The 17,292-nt window shown below is 62.1% G+C and overlaps 1 protein-coding gene across 1 annotated transcript; it reads right to left on the bottom strand.

Moving 5' to 3' along the window:
* Positions 1-355: 355 nt before the first annotated feature.
* GOLGA7B (golgin A7 family member B) lies at positions 356-16,885 on the bottom strand. The gene is made up of 5 exons (XM_084635311.1): positions 16,778-16,885; positions 11,175-11,300; positions 4,977-5,129; positions 875-976; positions 356-570 (listed from the first exon to the last, which is right to left on the bottom strand). The coding sequence occupies exons 1-5, from the start codon at positions 16,787-16,789 to the stop codon at positions 484-486; spliced, it is 480 nt and encodes a 159-aa protein (XP_084491437.1). The 5' UTR covers positions 16,790-16,885; the 3' UTR covers positions 356-483.
* Between the last annotated feature and the right edge of the window lie 407 nt (positions 16,886-17,292).

Here is a 17,292-nt window from a genome sequence, read left to right as displayed (position 1 = left end):
CAGGGCGATACAGGGCCCAACCTGGAGAGGAAGCTGGTGCCTAGGGCTTTGCCAGCCACAGCAGGGCCGTGCATGTGCCACGTGCCGGGGCTACGCTCACGGCAGCAGGAGCAGTGGCCGGCGGGAGGCTGCTCCGCGCGAGCTGGAGACCCCCGATCACGCTCACCCCGCTGCCCCTCTGCAGCTCCCTCAGCTCCTGGCTTCATGGGAGGGGGAGGCCCCAGGCGGCACTGCCCAGGGCATGGGCGGGGGCAAGTCCTGGCACAGGGCCATTGGCTCTGGGCTGGGCCAGTGGCCGAGGGGCCCCAGGGGGCTCGCCCGAGGCGCCCTCGCCCCCGCTCCGGCAGCAGGTCTCCGCGGGGGTCCCCCCAGCGGCCGCCCGCCCCGCCCTGCTCAGAACCGGGTGCTCTGGTACCGCAGCCGGCCCAGCTCGGCGAGGCCTTGGTCCCGGCAGTGCAGGTCCCCGCAGGGGCTCGCTGCCAGTCACCGCCCCCCTCCGCCCCCGCTGCTGCTGCTGCGGCTGCTGCTGCTGCGGCTGCTGCATCTGTCCTCGTAGATGGAGATCTCGATCTGGGCCCCGGCTAAGGACCGACAGCCGGGCAAGGGCTGCTGGGCAGGGGGAGGGCAGGCAGGGCGGTGCCCGTCTCTGCTCCCACTTCTGAGGTCAGCCAGGGCCCTCCAGCCCCTCGCCACCCCGACTGGGGCCTGGTCGGGGGCTCGGGGCAGGGCTGGCGTTGCAGAGAGGGGCCTGTCTGCGGCAGCCGTACACACCACTGTAAGAGCATCACGCTGTGCCCACGCCCGTCCCGCCAGGCTCAGCCATGCCCCTCTTCCCTGCCCCATGCCCACCCGCCCAGCCAGCCCAGGAGGATACGACCCGCATGCCCCGCTCCACGGGGTCGGTGAGCAGCAGGCCCCGTGGCGCGTAGACCTGCTCGTTCTGCTCCTGGATGTACTTGGCGATCTTCTTCAGCACCTGCGAGGGCAAAGGGGACAGCCCGTCAGGGCCCACCGCCCCGGGCACCCAGTCAGCACCCGCAGGCCCGGGTGCACCCAGTGACTCCCTGGCCCGGGGCACCAGCCTGCGGCCCTCCCTGGCAGGGGATCGGGCCCTTTGGCTGTGCTGGCTCTCACTGATGCTAACCAGCACGCCCGCCCCACTGCGCCTGCCCCACAGCAACAGCCTCTGGGGGCGGGTCACTGCCCCTTTGGGAAAGGAGGAGATCCTGGGGAACAGGGAGCGGGGAGCACAGGCCCACGGTCACAGTCAGGGGCAGAGCTGGGCTAGAACCCAGGCGTCCTGGCTCCCAGCCCCGCCCCACTCTAACCACTAGAACCCACCCCTCTCCCAGAGCTGGGCTAGAACCCAGGAGTCCTGGCTCCCAGCCGCCTGCTCAGAGGAGGGGCAATGTCTGAGGGGAAGGCGGGGGCAGAGTCAAACCATTGGCTGGTGACGGCCCAGGAATAAGAGCTGGCTTCTTAGAGTGCTGGGACCGGGAGAAGCCAGTCTGGGGTTCTGGAGCCAGGGCCAGGCAGCCGGTGAGTCCCAGGGCGCACACGGGCCTGAGAGCTGGGGTGCTTGGCAGCAACACCCCTGAGCTGGGCCTTTCCCTGCCCAAGGGGATCCCCAGTGCAGAGCTTTGCTGGGCTGAGTTCCCCCTCCCCGGCACCTGCCCAGACCAGTCACCCCGAGTCCCGCTGCTCTGGGGCTCGCAGGGCTGCCGCCTGGGGGCGCAGGGCCGAGCTTGGGGGCAGGGGCTGTTGCAATCTGCGCCCCTTGTGGGGAGGGCAAGCCGGGCCCAGCACCAACCTGATGCCTGTGTGATGAGGGAGCCGTCTGCAGCCCCCAGCCCCCTCTCAGAGCCCGAGCGGCCCTCGCTGAGTAACCACCCTTGGGAGACCCCAGCTCCCTGCTCTGTGCCTTCAGGGCGGGGTAAGGGTTGGGGGACTGTGTCACCGGCTGCCTCGTCCCCCGCAAGTCTCATGCAGCCAGGCTGCTCTGCTGCATGGGGCAGGGCGGTCACAGGCCCGGGCCCCAGGAGCACGCGGCCCAAGGACCACCGCATGTCACTGGTGGCTGGGGCGGCGTGGGCTCATGGCCCTGGCAGGGGTGTTCTCCCTGGCAGGGTGCGGTCAGTACGCCGTGACTGCACTGGGTGTTCGTGTGATTCCTGGGGATGCCGGCGGGGCGCCAAAGGTGCAGGGCTGCCGCAGCACCCGGGTCCCGCTAAGGGCGTGGCTGCCCCGGAGGCCATCAAGGGCTGTGCTCCAGGCGGATGTGTAGGGTGGGTGGGGGCGGTGGGGTGAGGTGGGCTGTGATGGGGCTTGGGGGAGCTTGGGGCGTGCAGCTCTACGGGGGGAGAGAGGTCTCCCTCAGCAGCACTATGCACAGCGTATTAACCATTGCCATTTACGTTAACATCCGACTGGCTCTTGGAGCTGACGTTAGTTACCAGCCTGGAAACTTCCTGCTGCTCCCGCAGCCGGACCCTAGAAACCAACACTATCTGTAAAACTCACCAGCACATTGCAAGAAATACCTTGTTTCTTTCCCTGAGAAAAATTGCCAGACCTCTGTGCGCTGCACTTGGGGACCAGACTCCTTGGTCATAAAGCCTCTGTTCGAGACTAATAGTGTTAGTGCAAGCCCTCCGTCTGTGCAAAGGGGCTGGTGACATCACACTCACTTCCCCGCACACCCCCAGATCCGCTCACACTCACTTCCCCGCACACCCCCAGATCCGCTCACACTCACTTCCCTGCACACCCCCAGATCCGCTCACACTCACTTCCCCGCACACCCCCAGATCCGCTCACACTCACTTCCCTGCACACCCCCAGATCCGCTCACACTCACTTCCCCGCACTTCTGTTCACACACACTGTCCCTCAGGCCTACTCACACTCTTGGGGCTGTCTTTCTGAGGCTGGGGGAGGAGAGTATTTCTTGTCTCTATGGGAGACGGGGCTGCTGGAGAAAGGTCCATTCCTTTTCATCTTGAGCGGAGACGCTCGAGCATTCGGCTCAGGGCACCGGCCTGCACTGTTTCCTGTGCTTAGTGTAGTCTCCGACCCAGTGAGCTGCTGGGCCGGAGATGGGGGCAAAGGGGCGGGAGCTGCAGAAAGGAAAGTAATTGGTACTATTCGTCTCCCACCTGCGGCAGGTAGCCGCAGGGTCTCTCTGTGGAGCCTTGCTGATGGGGTATTATTCTGATGAACACGTCCTCCTGTTGTGAACGCTTAGAAAGGCTGGTGTACAGGTGGCATGGCTGGCAGTGAGTTCCACACGCCAGTGATTCATGATGTTAAAAAATGTCTCTCTCGCCGTTTTGGACGTGTTGCTTTTCACTGTGATTGAATGCCACCTTGGTCCGTGTCGAGAGGGTGAAGAGGAGCTCCCAGTTCACCTTCTCCGTCCCATTCATTATTTTATGCAACTCTAGGAGAGCCTTTCTTACCGTGGCACTTGCTACTAACGACTACTAATCTCTGCCCATAGGGCAGCTTTCCCCCGACTTTCCCACACAGTCCGAGGAAGTCACAATGGCCCCCAGACCTCGGCATCACCTCCTTATTGGTGCTGCACGTAACAAAATTCATTTGCATGTGGATGGAAAAATGAGAGGGAACATAGTGCGGCACCCCCAGGTTTTACACGCGGCTCTGCTCCTGGCCCTGCATGCGGGCTCCCAGCCCCGTGTGATGAAAAGGGACTGTTCTTAATGTTTCCTCTGAATAGTGTGGGGGTGCCTCAGTTTCCTCTAGGCAGTTCTTAAGTATCTAGGGGGTGGGGTAAGGGTGTATGATCATTGCAGAGCCCTAGAGGGCAGGTGTGTGCAGGGGTCTGGACACAGACAATGGCCAACACCCTGTTTCCTGGCCACTGATGGCCTGGGCCCTTCCCCCCTGCAAGGCGAGAGCTAAAGGGTTGGAGAACAAAGGAATACGGTGACCTCCTGGCCCAGGAAAGGGACAAAGCCCAGAGGAGGAGGGGCTGGAGGGATTTTCAGTTTGGGGCTGGCTGGGACATGGAGTGAAGGGCAGACGTGGTTGTCTGGCTCCCTGCCCCCCAGAATGGACCCAGCTGAGGGGTCCCGTTCTCTGCACCTACAAGCTCTGTGTTAGACCATGTTCCTGCCGTCTAATAAACCTTCTGTTTTACTGGCTGGCTGAGAGTCCCATCTGACTGCGGAGTTGGGGGGCAGGACCCTCTGGCTTCCCCAGGACCCCGCCTGGGCGGACTCACTGTGGGAAGCGCACGGAGGGGCAGAGGATGCTGAATGCTCCGAGGTCAGACCCAGGAAGGTGGAAGCCGGGTGAGCTGTGTGCCCTGGAGACAGGCTGCTCCCAGAGAGGAGACTTCCCCAGAGTCCTGCCTGGCTTCGTAGGGAGCCCTTCCAGAGCATCGCCCAGGGACTCCGTGACACCCGGCACCCAGGGTGCCGGCTCCCAGCCCCGCGCAAGCGGCTCCACTACTGGTCCTGCGCCCAGCCCCAGCCCCCTCACTCCTGTCTGGGTCCCCCACCCAGAGACACAGCCCTGCTCCTGGCCCCAGCTCTGACGGGGGCACGGACAGGGGTAAGGGGGCTGCCTTTCAGCACCACCATTAAAAGTGTTCCCACGTGTACAGACTCACAGGCCGTGCCCACTCTTGGCCCCGTGGGGGGAGCCCCCTTCAGTGCGACAGCCCCTCTCAGGGGTCCACTCTCCCTCGGGGGTTAATGCCTGGGGAGGCTCCGGCTGGCTGGCACGGCAGGGTACCCGGGGAGAATTTCCCTTCCGAGCCGCCTGGGGACCCTGCCAGGGAGGAGCGAGGGGGTCACCACAGAGAATAAGGCCATTGCCCCCTGTGGAACGGGACCCAGGGGAGCCCAGGCCTGGGGGGTGGGGGGAGGGCACTGCTGGGGCCTGCAATTGTCCCTGCATTTCGCCGGGCTGACCCAGTGGCAGATGGGGGCCCCAGGTGCCGGCCGTACCTTCTCGTAGTGGGTCTCCATGCAGAGGAAGATGAAGTAGGCCGTGGCACAGGCCAGGCACCCCTCCAGGTAGGAGCTGCCCCCGATCTTCTCGGCCTCGGCGTAGAAGCCATTGAGGGTCTTCACTGTCTCCTCAAAGAGCTGCCGCTCGAGCTGGGGAGAGAAACCCGGGTGAGGGCGTTGGGGGTCACACGGGGCTCCGCCAGCCGGCACTGGGAGCCCCTGCCCACACTCAGCCCATGCCCTGCAGCAGCGGCTGGGGCATCGTGAGCATCCCAGTGAGCTGACCCTGAAGGACCCCACCTGTCCCCCCGACCACAGACAGACCAGCTCAGCTAGTAGGCACTCTGCAGGGACCCAGGGAACAGCCAGCACGGTGCCCCATAGGGAGCCCCTCAGGAGAACGAAGCCCCCCATACACATGCACACAGACACCTGGGCGGGTACCTCCCCACCCCCATGAGTTTGCACACACACAGATCCAGGGCATATGCACACAGACATTTGGGCACATCCAGGACCTGGCCCAGCGTGAGCCTGGGCAGCTGCCACCAGCCCAGACCCCATGGCTGTGGGTGCAGCTCTTGTCGGGGGATGTGCCAAAGTGGGAATTTTCTGTATTATTTTGTATGAATGCGGTGTGTGCCTCAGTTTCCCCTATGTGCTGCATGGATAGCTCGGTGGTGGGGAAAGGCGGTTACTACAAAGGTGGGGATGGCTCCTGGCTGGCTCAGGTTTGGGGGCCAGGTCACTAGGGGGCCCATGAAGACAATGGCCAACCCAACCCCTGGGACATTTGCTACGTGCTGGCTGCTAACGACCCTGGAGCCCCCACTAACCAGGAAGCCAGCCGGGTGTGACCAGCTGGACAAAGGGCTGAGAAGAGTACCACTGGGGCTGGCCAGGAATCTGAACACAGAGCGGGAGCCGAGGGCGGACACTGCTTGGCTGGGGCTCTGGGGAACCCGAACGGGCCAGGCTGTAACTTCCTGCTCTCGGTGCTACCCAAGGCCTGCCTAGCTCTGTTCCACGCCCCTCATAACCCTCCTGCTGTAACCGTGCCGGCTGCGGCCCTGCAGGGGCTGGAGGTGGGGGGCATTGCGCCCCTTGGGGGTCCAAGTCTCTCTCAGGAGGCCGCCTTGGAGGGAGCTCATAGCATGACCCAGGGGTGCTGAAGGCTCAGTCCAAGAGGGCAGTGAAGCCGAGGGGCTTCCCCTAGTGACAGAGCGAGCCCCTGGGAGGATCTGGCTCCCTGAAGGGGGCCTTTGTGGGCTGTTCCTGAGCACCAACCCTGGGGGTTCATGATGGGCACCATCTGAGGGCTACACTGGCATCTGTGCTCGCTGGGGGGAGACCCTTCCCAGAGAGCCACTGGCCGGCCCTGCCCAGGGATCGCAAGTCCACACAGCCTCCGGGCCCCAGGCCCACACCAGGAATAACTGGAGCGGGGGGCGGGGCTGTGTGACGAAGTGGGGCTGTTCTTAATGTTTCCTCTCGCTGGCTGGGCCTGGGGTCACAGCCCCACTGAGCCCTGGCCCTGGTCGCTCCCTCCCTGCCCTGGACTCACTTCCCAGCAGCGCCTCTGGACAATGCAGATGACCTGGCTGGCAGGGGGAGGAGCGGCTAGGCTCAGGCTACCTGCCTGCCTGTAACCAGTCCCCTGGGGCTGGGTGGGACAGAGAGATGCTCCCTGCCCCCTTGCCCACCGGATTGGGGCTCACGCTGGCTCTGATGCAGTGAGGAAAGCAGGGAGCTGGCTGCCTACCCCCACTGGGACAGCAAGGGCAGCGCTGAGCACGGGGGGTGCTGAGACCCCAGCTGGGGGCGGGGGACACACAGGCAGGGCAGGTCGGCTGCCAACCAGGTTTGCCTGGTCCGGAGGCGCTGCTGGGAAGTGAGTCCATGGCAGGGAGGGAGCGACCAGGGCCAGGGCTCAGCGGGGCTGTGACCCCAGGCCCAGCCCGCGAGAGGAAACTTTAAGAACAGTCTCACTTCGTCATAGGCTGTGACGCAGGGCCAGAAAGGGTGAAGCAGCAAGCAGGCTAAATGACTCAAATCCAATCTTTAAAGGCCTCTCAGAGAAGTATGTCCGTGGTGAAAGGGGCCATTCCGGATAACAACTAACAAAGCCTGGGACGCAGACTGGAGCTGTGAAATGCAGCCTGCATTGTTGCAGGATCGGGGGTGGGTGCTATGGGGGTGTTTCCTTATGCCTTGCTAGATGTCAGCCATGTAAACGGGGGGCTCCTGTCGGTCACTGAGCTATTGAGTCAGACGTCAAACGGGGATAGTAACATTTAGATCAACCCTGAATGGAATAATGTCACTGGCTGTATTTCGCTTGGAAGTTTGTAGTCAACGGTCTCTGAACCGCTGGAATGGTCACTCGCCTTCTGCTAAGCAATGCAACTCATTACCTGTGTCAGAGTAACAGCCATGTTAGTCTGTATTCGCAAAAAGAAAAGGAGGACTTGTGGCACCTTAGAGACTAACCAATTTATTTGAGCATGAGCTTTCGTGAGCTACAGCTCACTTCATCGGATGCATACCGTGGAAAGTGTATAAGATCTTTTTATACACACAAAGCATGAAAAAATACCTCCCCCCACCCCACTCTCCTGTTGGTAACAGCTTATCTAATGTGTATGATAATGAAGGTGGACCATTTCCAGCACAAATCCAGGTTTTCTCACTCCCCCCCACACACACACAAACAAACCCATTCTTGGGCTGGTAATAGCTTATCTAAAGTGACCACTCTCCTTACAATGTGTATGATAATCAAGGTGAGCCATTTCCAGCGCAAATCCAGGGTTTAACAAGAATGTCTAGGGCGGGGGTAGGAAAAAACAAGGGAAAATAGGTTACCTTGCATAATAACTTAGCCACTCCCAGTCTCTATTCAAGCCTAAGTTAATTGTATCCAATTTGCAAATGAATTCCAATTCAGCAGTCTCTCGCTGGAGTCTGGATTTGAAGTTTTTTTGTTGTAATATCGCAACTTTCATGTCTGTAATCGCGTGACCAGAGAGATTGAAGTGTTCTCCAACTGGTTTATGAATGTTATAATTCTTGACATCTGATTTATGTCCATTTATTCTTTTACGTAGAGACTGTCCAGTTTGACCAATGTACATGGCAGAGGGGCATTGCTGGCACATGATGGCATAGATCACATTGGTGGATGTGCAGGTGAACGAGCCTCTGATAGTGTGGTTATTAGGCCCTGTGATGGTGTCCCCTGAATAGATATGTGGGCACAGCTGGCAATGGGCTTTGTTGCAAGGATAGGTTCCTGGGTTAGTGGTTCTGTTGTGTGGTGTGTGGTTGCTGGTGAGTATTTGCTTCAGGTTGGGGGGCTGTCTGTAGGCTGCCTCAGAAACAACTCTGACATCATAAACAAAAAGGCTGACAAAGGAGGTGCTGTTGTCATCATGAATAGGTCGGAATATGAACAAGAGGCTGCTCGGCAGCTCTCCAACACCACTTTCTACAAGCCATTACCCTCTGATCCCACTGAGAGTTACCAAAAGAAACTACAGCATTTGCTCAAGAAACTCCCTGAAAAAGCACAAGATCAAATCCGCACAGACACACCCCTGGAACCCCGACCTGGGATATTCTATCTACTACCCAAGATCCATAAACCTGGAAATCCTGGGCGCCCCATCATCTCAGGCATTGGCACCCTGACAGCAGGATTGTCTGGCTATGTAGACTCCTTCCTCAGGCCCTACGCTACCAGCACTCCCAGCTACCTTTGAGACACCACTGACTTCCTGAGGAAACTACAATCCATCGGTGATCTTCCTGATAACACCATCCTGGCCACTATGGATGTAGAAGCCCTCTACACCAACATTCCACACAAAGATGGACTACAAGCCGTCAAGAACACTATCCCCGATAATGTCACAGCTAACCTGGTGGCTGAATTTTGTGACTTTGTCCTTACCCATAACTATTTTACATTTGGGGACAATGTATACCTTCAGATCAGCGGCACCGCATGGCCCCACAGTATGCCAACATTTTTATGGCTGACTTAGAACAACGTTTCCTCAGCTCTCGTCCCCTAAAGCCCCTACTCTACTTGCGCTATATTGATGACATCTTCATCATCTGGACCCATGGAAAAGAAACCCTTGAGGAATTCCACCATGATTTCAACAATTTCCATCCCACCATCAACCTCAGCCTGGTCCAGTCCACACAAGAGATCCACTTCCTGGACACTACAGTGCTAATAAACGATGGTCACATAACCACCACCCTATACCGGAAACCTACTGACCGCTATTCCTATCTACATGCCTCCAGCTTTCACCCTGACCACACCACACGATCCATCGTCTACAGCCAAACTCTGCGATACAACCGCATTTGCTCCAACCCCTCAGACAGAGACAAACTCCTTCAAGATCTCTATCAAGCATTCTTACAACTACAATACCCACCTGCGGAAGTGAAGAAACAGATTGACAGAGCCAGAAGAGTTCCCAGAAGTCACCCACTACAGGACAGGCCTAACAAAGAAAATAACAGAACGCCACTACCCGTCACCTTCAGCCCCCAACTAAAACCCCTCCAACGCATCATCAAGGATCTACAACCTATCCTGAAGGATGACCCAACACTCTCACAAATCTTGGGAGACAGGCCAGTCCTTGCCTACAGACAGCCCCCCAACCTGAAGGAAATACTCACCAACAACCACATACCACACAACAGAACCACTAACCCAGGAACCTATCCTTGCAACAAAGCCTGTTGCCAACTGTGCCCACATATCTATTCAGGGGACCCCATCACAGGGCCTAATAACATCAGCCACACTATCAGAGGCTCATTCACCTGCACATCCACCAATGTGATCTATGCCATCATGTGCCAGCAATGCCCCTCTGCCATGTACATTGGTCAAACTGGACAGTCTCTATGTAAAAGAATAAATGGACACAAATCAGATGTCAAGAATTATAACATTCATAAACCAGTCGGAGAACACTTCAATCTCTCTGGTCACGCGATTACAGACATGAAAGTTGCGATATTACAACAAAAAAACTTCAAATCCAGACTCCAGCGAGAGACTGCTGAATTGGAATTCACTTGCAAATTGGATACAATTAACTTAGGCTTGAATCGAGACTGGGAGTGGCTAAGTCGTTATGCAAGGTAACCTATTTCCCCTTGTTTTTTCCTACCCCCCACCCCCCCAGACGTTCTTGTTAAACCCTGGATTTGTGCTGGAAATGGCCCACCTTGATTATCATACACATTGTAAGGAGAGTGGTCACTTTAGATAAGCTGTTACCAGCAGGAGAGTGGGGTGGGGGGAGGTATTTTTTCATGCTTTGTGTGTATAAAAAGATCTTCTACACTTTCCACAGTATGCATCCGATGAAGTGAGCTGTAGCTCACGAAAGCTTATGCTCAAATAAATTGGTTAGTCTCTAAGGTGCCACAAGTCCTCCTTTTCTCATTACCTGTGTGTACACAGGAACCAGGTAATTCTGCTTCCGATCTACTACTCTTCACGCAAGGGAGCCCTGGAGCCAGGAGGTGTCTTAGCCTGCCAGAGACCTTTAGAGAGTATTCTTGGGCCCTGGTCTTGTTATCTTCAGATCTGCCTAAGCTTGGTCAGGGGCCCCAGGTCCATTCTGGATTGGCCTATGACTCATGCCTGCATGTTTAATGCTCCTTTAACCAGGACTCTCCCTCGCTTTTCTTGTAACACCTTTTCGTCTGGTTAATAAGCGGTGGCCGCCAGCGTGCATTTGGCAGGGTCTAAGATGCTCATGAGCCTGGTGGGTGATGTGTCTGCTCCTCTGGGACTGGTAGAACTGTTTATAGGATGAACAAGATTTTCGGGAACCCTCGTGATGTTGGGTGTGGGGTGCGGTGGGAGCCCAAGGCTGGGTCGCTGGAAGGGAGCTGTGTGTTGGCTTCCGGGTAGCCAGTGAGGTGTTGCAGCCGCTGTTTTGTCCCTGGCTTGGTGCATCGAAGTAGCAGAATAGCCATCAGGTTGGGGGATTGTCTGCCCCAGCCTGTGCAGTTTGCCTGAACGGAGCCATCTCAGCAGGGCCCCCCTGGGACTCCAGTCACAGGGGCCTTTGCCCCAAGGCTCTGCCGGGCCCTGCTCTGCCCCCCCAGCCCCCATCACCTGCCAGCGCAGCAGGGCACCGTGCTTCCTACCCGGCTGTCCAGCTCCAGGGGGAACTTGGTCTGGAATTGGCAGAGGGTCCCGTCGCTGTAGTCCCGCTGCACAAAGACCTTGGTGGCCAGCGAGGCGCTTCGCCGCAGCTCCTGCAGGTCATGGGCCTGGGGGGACAGGTGTGCGGCAGGTTACCCAGGGGCAGGGACGGGGCGAGGGGGCTGCCGCAGGACTCTGGGGAAGGGAAGGAGGGTCCTGACACAGAGCAGAGCTCAGGACTGCAGCCCCGGGCTGGGGGGCAAAGACTGGGTGACATACACCATCCCATCCCCCACCCCCTGTACCCCCTGTGCACACACCCCGTCCCATCCCCCACTCCCTGTACCCCCTCTGCACACACCCCATCCCACCCCCCACCCCCTGTACCCCCTCTGCACACACCCCATCCCACCCCCCGTACTCCCTCTGCACACACCCCATCCCATCCCCCACCCCCCATACCCCCTGTGCACACACCCCATTCCACCCCCCGTATCCCCTCTGCACACACGCTGTCCCATCCCCCACCCCCTGTACCCCCTGTGCACACCCCCCGTACTCCCTCTGCACACATGCCGTCCCATCCCCTACCCCCTCCACACACGCACTGCAGCCCACCCCCCGTACCCCCTCTGCACACACCCCATCCCATCCCCCACCCCCTGTACCCCCTCCACACACACACCGCAGCCCACCCCCCGTACCCCCTCTGCACACACCCCATCCCATCCCCCACCCCCCGTACCCCCTCCGCACACACGCCGCAGCCCACCCCTGGCCAGTTCCCTGCGCCCGCACAGAGTCACTGTTCCCCAGCATGGTGCACTAGTGGGCGTCCCCAAGCAGCGCCCTTCGCACGCAGCGCTGCGGGGTTAGATTAACAGTGACGCTACTCGAGAGGTGGTGACCAGCCGACGACGCGGAAAACTCACAGCTAAAGGCTACCACTTAGTCTAGCAAGGGCCAGGCCAGTCCCCCTGGCTTCCCTTGGTGGGGACTGACCCGCCCCTGGGGCAGGACTGCGCCCTGCGGCCCAAAGGTGCCAGGCCTTTGTCTTCCTGGTGAAGGCGGGAACTTGGCGTTCTCTGCCCCTCACTTTCATAGGCCAGGGAGACTTTGAAGCGGCATCTGCTGACGGTTACCCCTCAGAGCAACAGTTAGCCCAACGGGGAGGGCGGCAACACAGCCACTCCCTGCTCCTTCCCCCCCTTGTGTCTGCTCAAATGCAGCTTGTTCTGTTTCCTGCCGTCTCCGCCCCTGCTGTCACGCGGGCCCTGGTTACTGCGGTCGGCGGGACCCCACAGGCCTGTGCTGAGGACAGACGCGTCCAACACCTAGGTTTGCACGTGTGCTGGCAATGTTCCAAGCCAGGGCGGAGTCCTGCAACCTTTCCCCAGGCTGTTCCTGACCAGTGAGTTATTCGTTTTCAAATGACCCCTCACGAGGCACATTTTGTACAAAGATTGCTACACTGGTGTGTAGAGTGTGAATCCGTGGGTGCTGTCACACACACACACACCCCGATTTCCCCCCCCCCATACCTCTTGGTGACAAAATGAGAATGTTCTGTAATCATTTTCTGATGGCTCTGTGTGCCTCAGTTTCCCTGTATGCTGCAGGGCTACCCGGCGGGGTAGAGAGGGTTGTTTGCATTCTGCAGTGGCTCAGAGACACAGGTGTGGCTGGTGTCCAGCTCTCTGGGGACTTAGGTCCAAGATCAGGAGCTCTTGAGAAGACTGGCAAATCCAATCATCTGGACACAAACCCCTAGCAAGCAAGTCCCCAGAGACATGGACTTCCCACCTCTCCGAGGGGGGCTGCACCGCATCCCCCAGCTGGGGAACAAAGGCCTGGGGGTGAGGTGGGAGTTAAGTGGTGGCTATGGGAAGCAGTCAGGACATCTGACCTGGGACAAAGAGAGGTCAGAGGGACGGAGATTGGGCTCTGTGCTGAGCAGGATGGACTAGGCTGTCACTTCCTTTTCTCTGGGCTAACCAAGGACTTTCTGTGCTGTGTCCAGGCCACTAATAAACCCCATGTGTCCCTGCAGCCGCTGGCGCAGGGAGCTGCCTGGCTCCCAAAGCCTGGACGAGTGTCCCTCAGGGTCTGTCCCAGCTGAACTCGCTGCATGGAGCTCACGGGGTGCAGCAGGAGGCCCAAAGGCACAGCGTCCAGCCAAAGGAGACAGGGAAGCCTTGTGGCCCACCCTGGGGGAAGGAAGAGTGGGACCCCCAGGGGCCTGGTCCACTGACGGGCTCCCAGAGACTCTTCCAAAGCTGGGGCTATAGCACTGGGCCTGTGGCTCTTTGACCAATGCACGTCCTCTGTGTCAACAAACCACCCCTGTGCCCCACCATGGCCCACAGGCCGGCCTTGGCACTTGGGAAGGGCTCCTTGCTTTCCCAGAGCACTTAGCTGGGGTGGCTCCTTCCCCCTGTTTCTGGTGCACAAGCCTTTCCTCCAGCCCAGAGTGAGCAGAGACCACTCCTCCCTACCAGCTGGTGCCCCTGCAGCCAGACTCCCACCCCCACTGTACGGGGAGCGAGCAGCACTCAGGGGCTCGGTGCCCCCCCCCAGCGCCCCTCCATCCTCTACTGCCCCTTGCAGACACAGCCCTAGCCCCAGCTTGGGGAGGGGGCTGGATCTTGCAGGGTGTCTTTGAGGTGCTCCTATCTCCTGGCTAAAGGGTCAGCATTGGGGGAAGGAGCTGGCCTCAGCCTGGATGCTGCTCCCTCTCATGGAAGAGACCCCCCGCTCCATGGCCAGGCCTGGGACCAGCAAGGGGGAAACACTCACTCTGCAAGCCAGGGGCAAGGACAGCCCATCTATGACAAAGTGGGAGTTTTCTGTAATATTTAATATCCCTACGTGCCTCAGTTTCCCTCTATGCTTTGCATGGCTCCCCATGGGGAAAGGGCTCCGTTTGCTCCCAGGGCAGACAACAGCTGTTGATGCGAGCAGACAGCGGGTCACTGAATGGCCTGGTCATGGCCGACCCACAAGTGAAAATGTGAGCGGACCTTGGAAACCCCGGTGGGCAGAACGCCAGCACCCAGGAGCCCAGAGACCCTGGAGTGAGGATCCTGTGCCCTCAGCGTGGCCCTGCCCGGAGGGGGGCAGCAGGGACTAATGGGGGGCTCTGGGAGAGGCTGGGGCTCTCTGCTGGGCCTGGCGAAGGCCGGCAGAGACAGCGCCTGGGACTGGAGCTCACACGGCTTGGCTGGGGGATTGAGCTGGCTGCACCAGACGCTGCTCCCCGTGCTCTGGGCTCCCTGGGGCCAAGCATCGAATAAACCCGCCCGTTCTGCCAGCGCTGGGCGAGCGTCACTGCAGATGCTGCGTGCGGTGCATTAATCCCTGTAGAGCGGACAAGTGTCCCCCCAGGGCCTGGCTCGGTGGGACTCGCTGGGCAGAGCTCACAGTGGGGAGCGGGGGGCTGGAGCCCCGGAGGTCCAGCCAAAGGAGGTGGTGAAGCCTCAGGGCTGACCCTGGAGGAAGAGGGAGACCCCTCAGGGTCTGGCCCACTGACGGGCTCCTCCCAGAGACTGGGCCAAAGCTGGGGCATAGCACCCAGCAGTGACACCTGCATAAGAATGCCCCTCTCACCCCTGCCCCCCCACCCCGCTGCCCCGGCCTTGACTCAGGCCCCTCTCACCCCTGCCCCCCCACCCCGCTGCCCCGGCCTTGACTCAGGCCCCTCTCACCCCTGCCCCCCACACCCCGCTGCCCCGGCCTTGACTCAGGCCCCTCTCACCCCTGCCCCCCCCACCCCGCTGCCCCGGCCTTGACTCAGGCCCCTCTCACCCCTGCCCCCCCACCCCGCTGCCCCGGTCTTGACTCAGGCCCCTCTCACCCCTGCCCCCCCCACCCCGCTGCCCCGGCCTTGACTCAGGCCCCTCTCACCCCTGCCCCCCCACCCCGCTGCCCCGGCCTTGACTCAGGCCCCTCTCACCCCTGCCCCCCCACCCCGCTGCCCCGGCCTTGACTCAGGCCCCTCTCACCCCTGCCCCCCCCACCCCGCTGCCCCGGCCTTGACTCAGGCCCCTCTCACCCCTGCCCCCCCCACCCCGCTGCCCCGGCCTTGACTCAGGCCCCTCTCACCCCTGCCCCCCCCACCCCGCTGCCCCGGCCTTGACTCAGGCCCCTCTCACCCCTGCCCCCCCCACCCCGCTGCCCCGGCCTTGACTCAGGCCCCTCTCACCCCTGCCCCCCCCACCCCGCTGCCCCGGCCTTGACTCAGGCCCCTCTCACCCCTGCCCCCCCCACCCCGCTGCCCCGGCCTTGACTCAGGCCCCTCTCACCCCTGCCCCCCCCACCCCGCTGCCCCGGCCTTGACTCAGGCCCCTCTCACCCCTGCCCCCCCCACCCCGCTGCCCCGGCCTTGACTCAGGCCCCTCTCACCCCTGCCCCCCCCACCCCGCTGCCCCGGCCTTGACTCAGGCCCCTCTCACCCCTGCCCCCCCCACCCCGCTGCCCCGGCCTTGACTCAGGCCCCTCTCACCCCTGCCCCCCCCACCCCGCTGCCCCGGCCTTGACTCAGGCCCCTCTCACCCCTGCCCCCCCCACCCCGCTGCCCCGGCCTTGACTCAGGCCCCTCTCACCCCTGCCCCCCCACCCCGCTGCCCCGGCCTTGACTCAGGCCCCACTCACCCCTGCCCCCCCACCCCGCTGCACCAGCCTTGACTCAGGCCCCTCTATCCTCATACTGCCCCTGCCCCCAATACTGCCCCTCGTGCCCCCAGCCCAGACACTGCCCCACATCCCCTCCACTGACTGTCCCCCCCTCTACCCACCAGACCCAGCTGACTCCCCCTCCCCAGCTGAGCTGTGACCCAGAGAGGCAGGGAGCCCACTGGGATTTGGCTCTTGCTGTGGATTCTCTGTGGAAGGCGCCGGGACGCCCCAGGGATGGGTGCAGGACAACAGCTGGAATTGGGAAGGGAGGGAGTGGGGGCCAAAGACAGCAGCCCATGGGGGGCTGTGCTGACCCCATCTCCCTCGTGCCCCCAAGTGGCTCCAGCCCATTGGGCCGGGCAGATGGTGCACAGGTCGCAGGGTGTCGCGAAGGCAGGCACCAGCTGGGCTGGGCAATGGGCTGCCGGCTCCGCTGTGGGAGTGCAAGGAAACAGGCACTTTGCCACAGCGCACACGAGGACCAGCTCCGGGCAGCCCCCGGGACCCCCCCAGCTCCGGGTAGCCCCCAGGACCCCCCCAGCTCCGGGCAGCCCCTGGGATGCCTCCCCCAGCTCCGGGTAGCCCCCAGGACCCCCCCAGCTCCGGGCAGCCCCCGGGACCCCCCCAGCTCCGGGCAGCCCCCGGGACGCCCCCAGCTCCGGGCAGCCCCTGGGACAAGATGCAGGTTTGCTCAGGGACAAGCCGGCCGGATGTCCCGTGTCGGCAGCCCCCGCCCCCGGTCCGGAGCCCGGGGACCTCGCCCGGCCTGCGCCCCCCGCTCCCCGCCCCCCAGGCTGCGCCCCCCGCTCCCCGCCCGGCCTGCGCCCCCCGCTCCCCGCCCCCCAGGCTGCGCCCCCCGCTCCCCGCTCCCCGCCCGGCCTGCGCCCCCCGCCCCCCGCTCCCCGCCCCCCAGGCTGCGCCCCCCGCTCACCTCGCTGGCCATGGCGCGGCGCGGGCCCGGCGGGCTCTGTCCCTGGTGCTGAAGCCGCTTCTCGGCGCCCGGAGCCCGGAGCGAGGCGCAGAACCGGGGCTGAGCCTGCGCGGCGCGGCCCGGATGCTGGGAACAGGGGCGGGGGGCGGGGGGGAGCGGATCCCGGCGCTGGGGGGAGCCCGGCTCTGGGGGGGCCCGGGGGGGCGGATCCCGGCGCTGGGGGGAGCCCGGCTCTGGGGGGGCCCGGGGGGGCGGAGCCCGGCGCTGGGGGGAGCCCGGCTCTGGGGGGGCCCGGGGGGGCGGAGCCCGGCGCTGGGGGGAGCCCGGCTCTGGGGGGGCCCGGGGGGGCGGATCCCGGCGCTGGGGGGAGCCCGGCTCTGGGGGGGCCCGGGGGGGCGGATCCCGGCGCTGGGGGGGAGCCCGGCTCTGGGGGGGCCCGGGGGGGCGGATCCCGGCGCTGGGGGGAGCCCGGCTCTGGGGGGGGCCCGGGGGGGCGGATCCCGGCGCTGGGGCGA

The sequence above is a fragment of the Lepidochelys olivacea genome (assembly GCF_965140295.1).
Source record: "Lepidochelys olivacea isolate rLepOli2 genome assembly, chromosome: 7".
Taxonomy (NCBI): domain Eukaryota; kingdom Metazoa; phylum Chordata; order Testudines; family Cheloniidae; genus Lepidochelys; species Lepidochelys olivacea.
Note: the sequence above shows the minus strand (reverse complement) of the source record. Positions and strands in the feature narration are given on the sequence as shown.

What these genes read in the sequence shown, in the direction of transcription:
- GOLGA7B (XM_084635311.1), bottom strand. An exon ending in CCCTGGAGCTGGACAGCCGG is followed by an intron (nt 5,130 to 11,174) that starts GTAGGAAGCACG and finishes TTCTCTCCCCAG; the next exon opens with CTCGAGCGGCAGCTCTTTGA. An exon ending in TGGAGCGGGGCATGCGGGTC is followed by an intron (nt 571 to 874) that starts GTATCCTCCTGG and finishes GCCGGGGCCCAG; the next exon opens with ATCGAGATCTCCATCTACGA.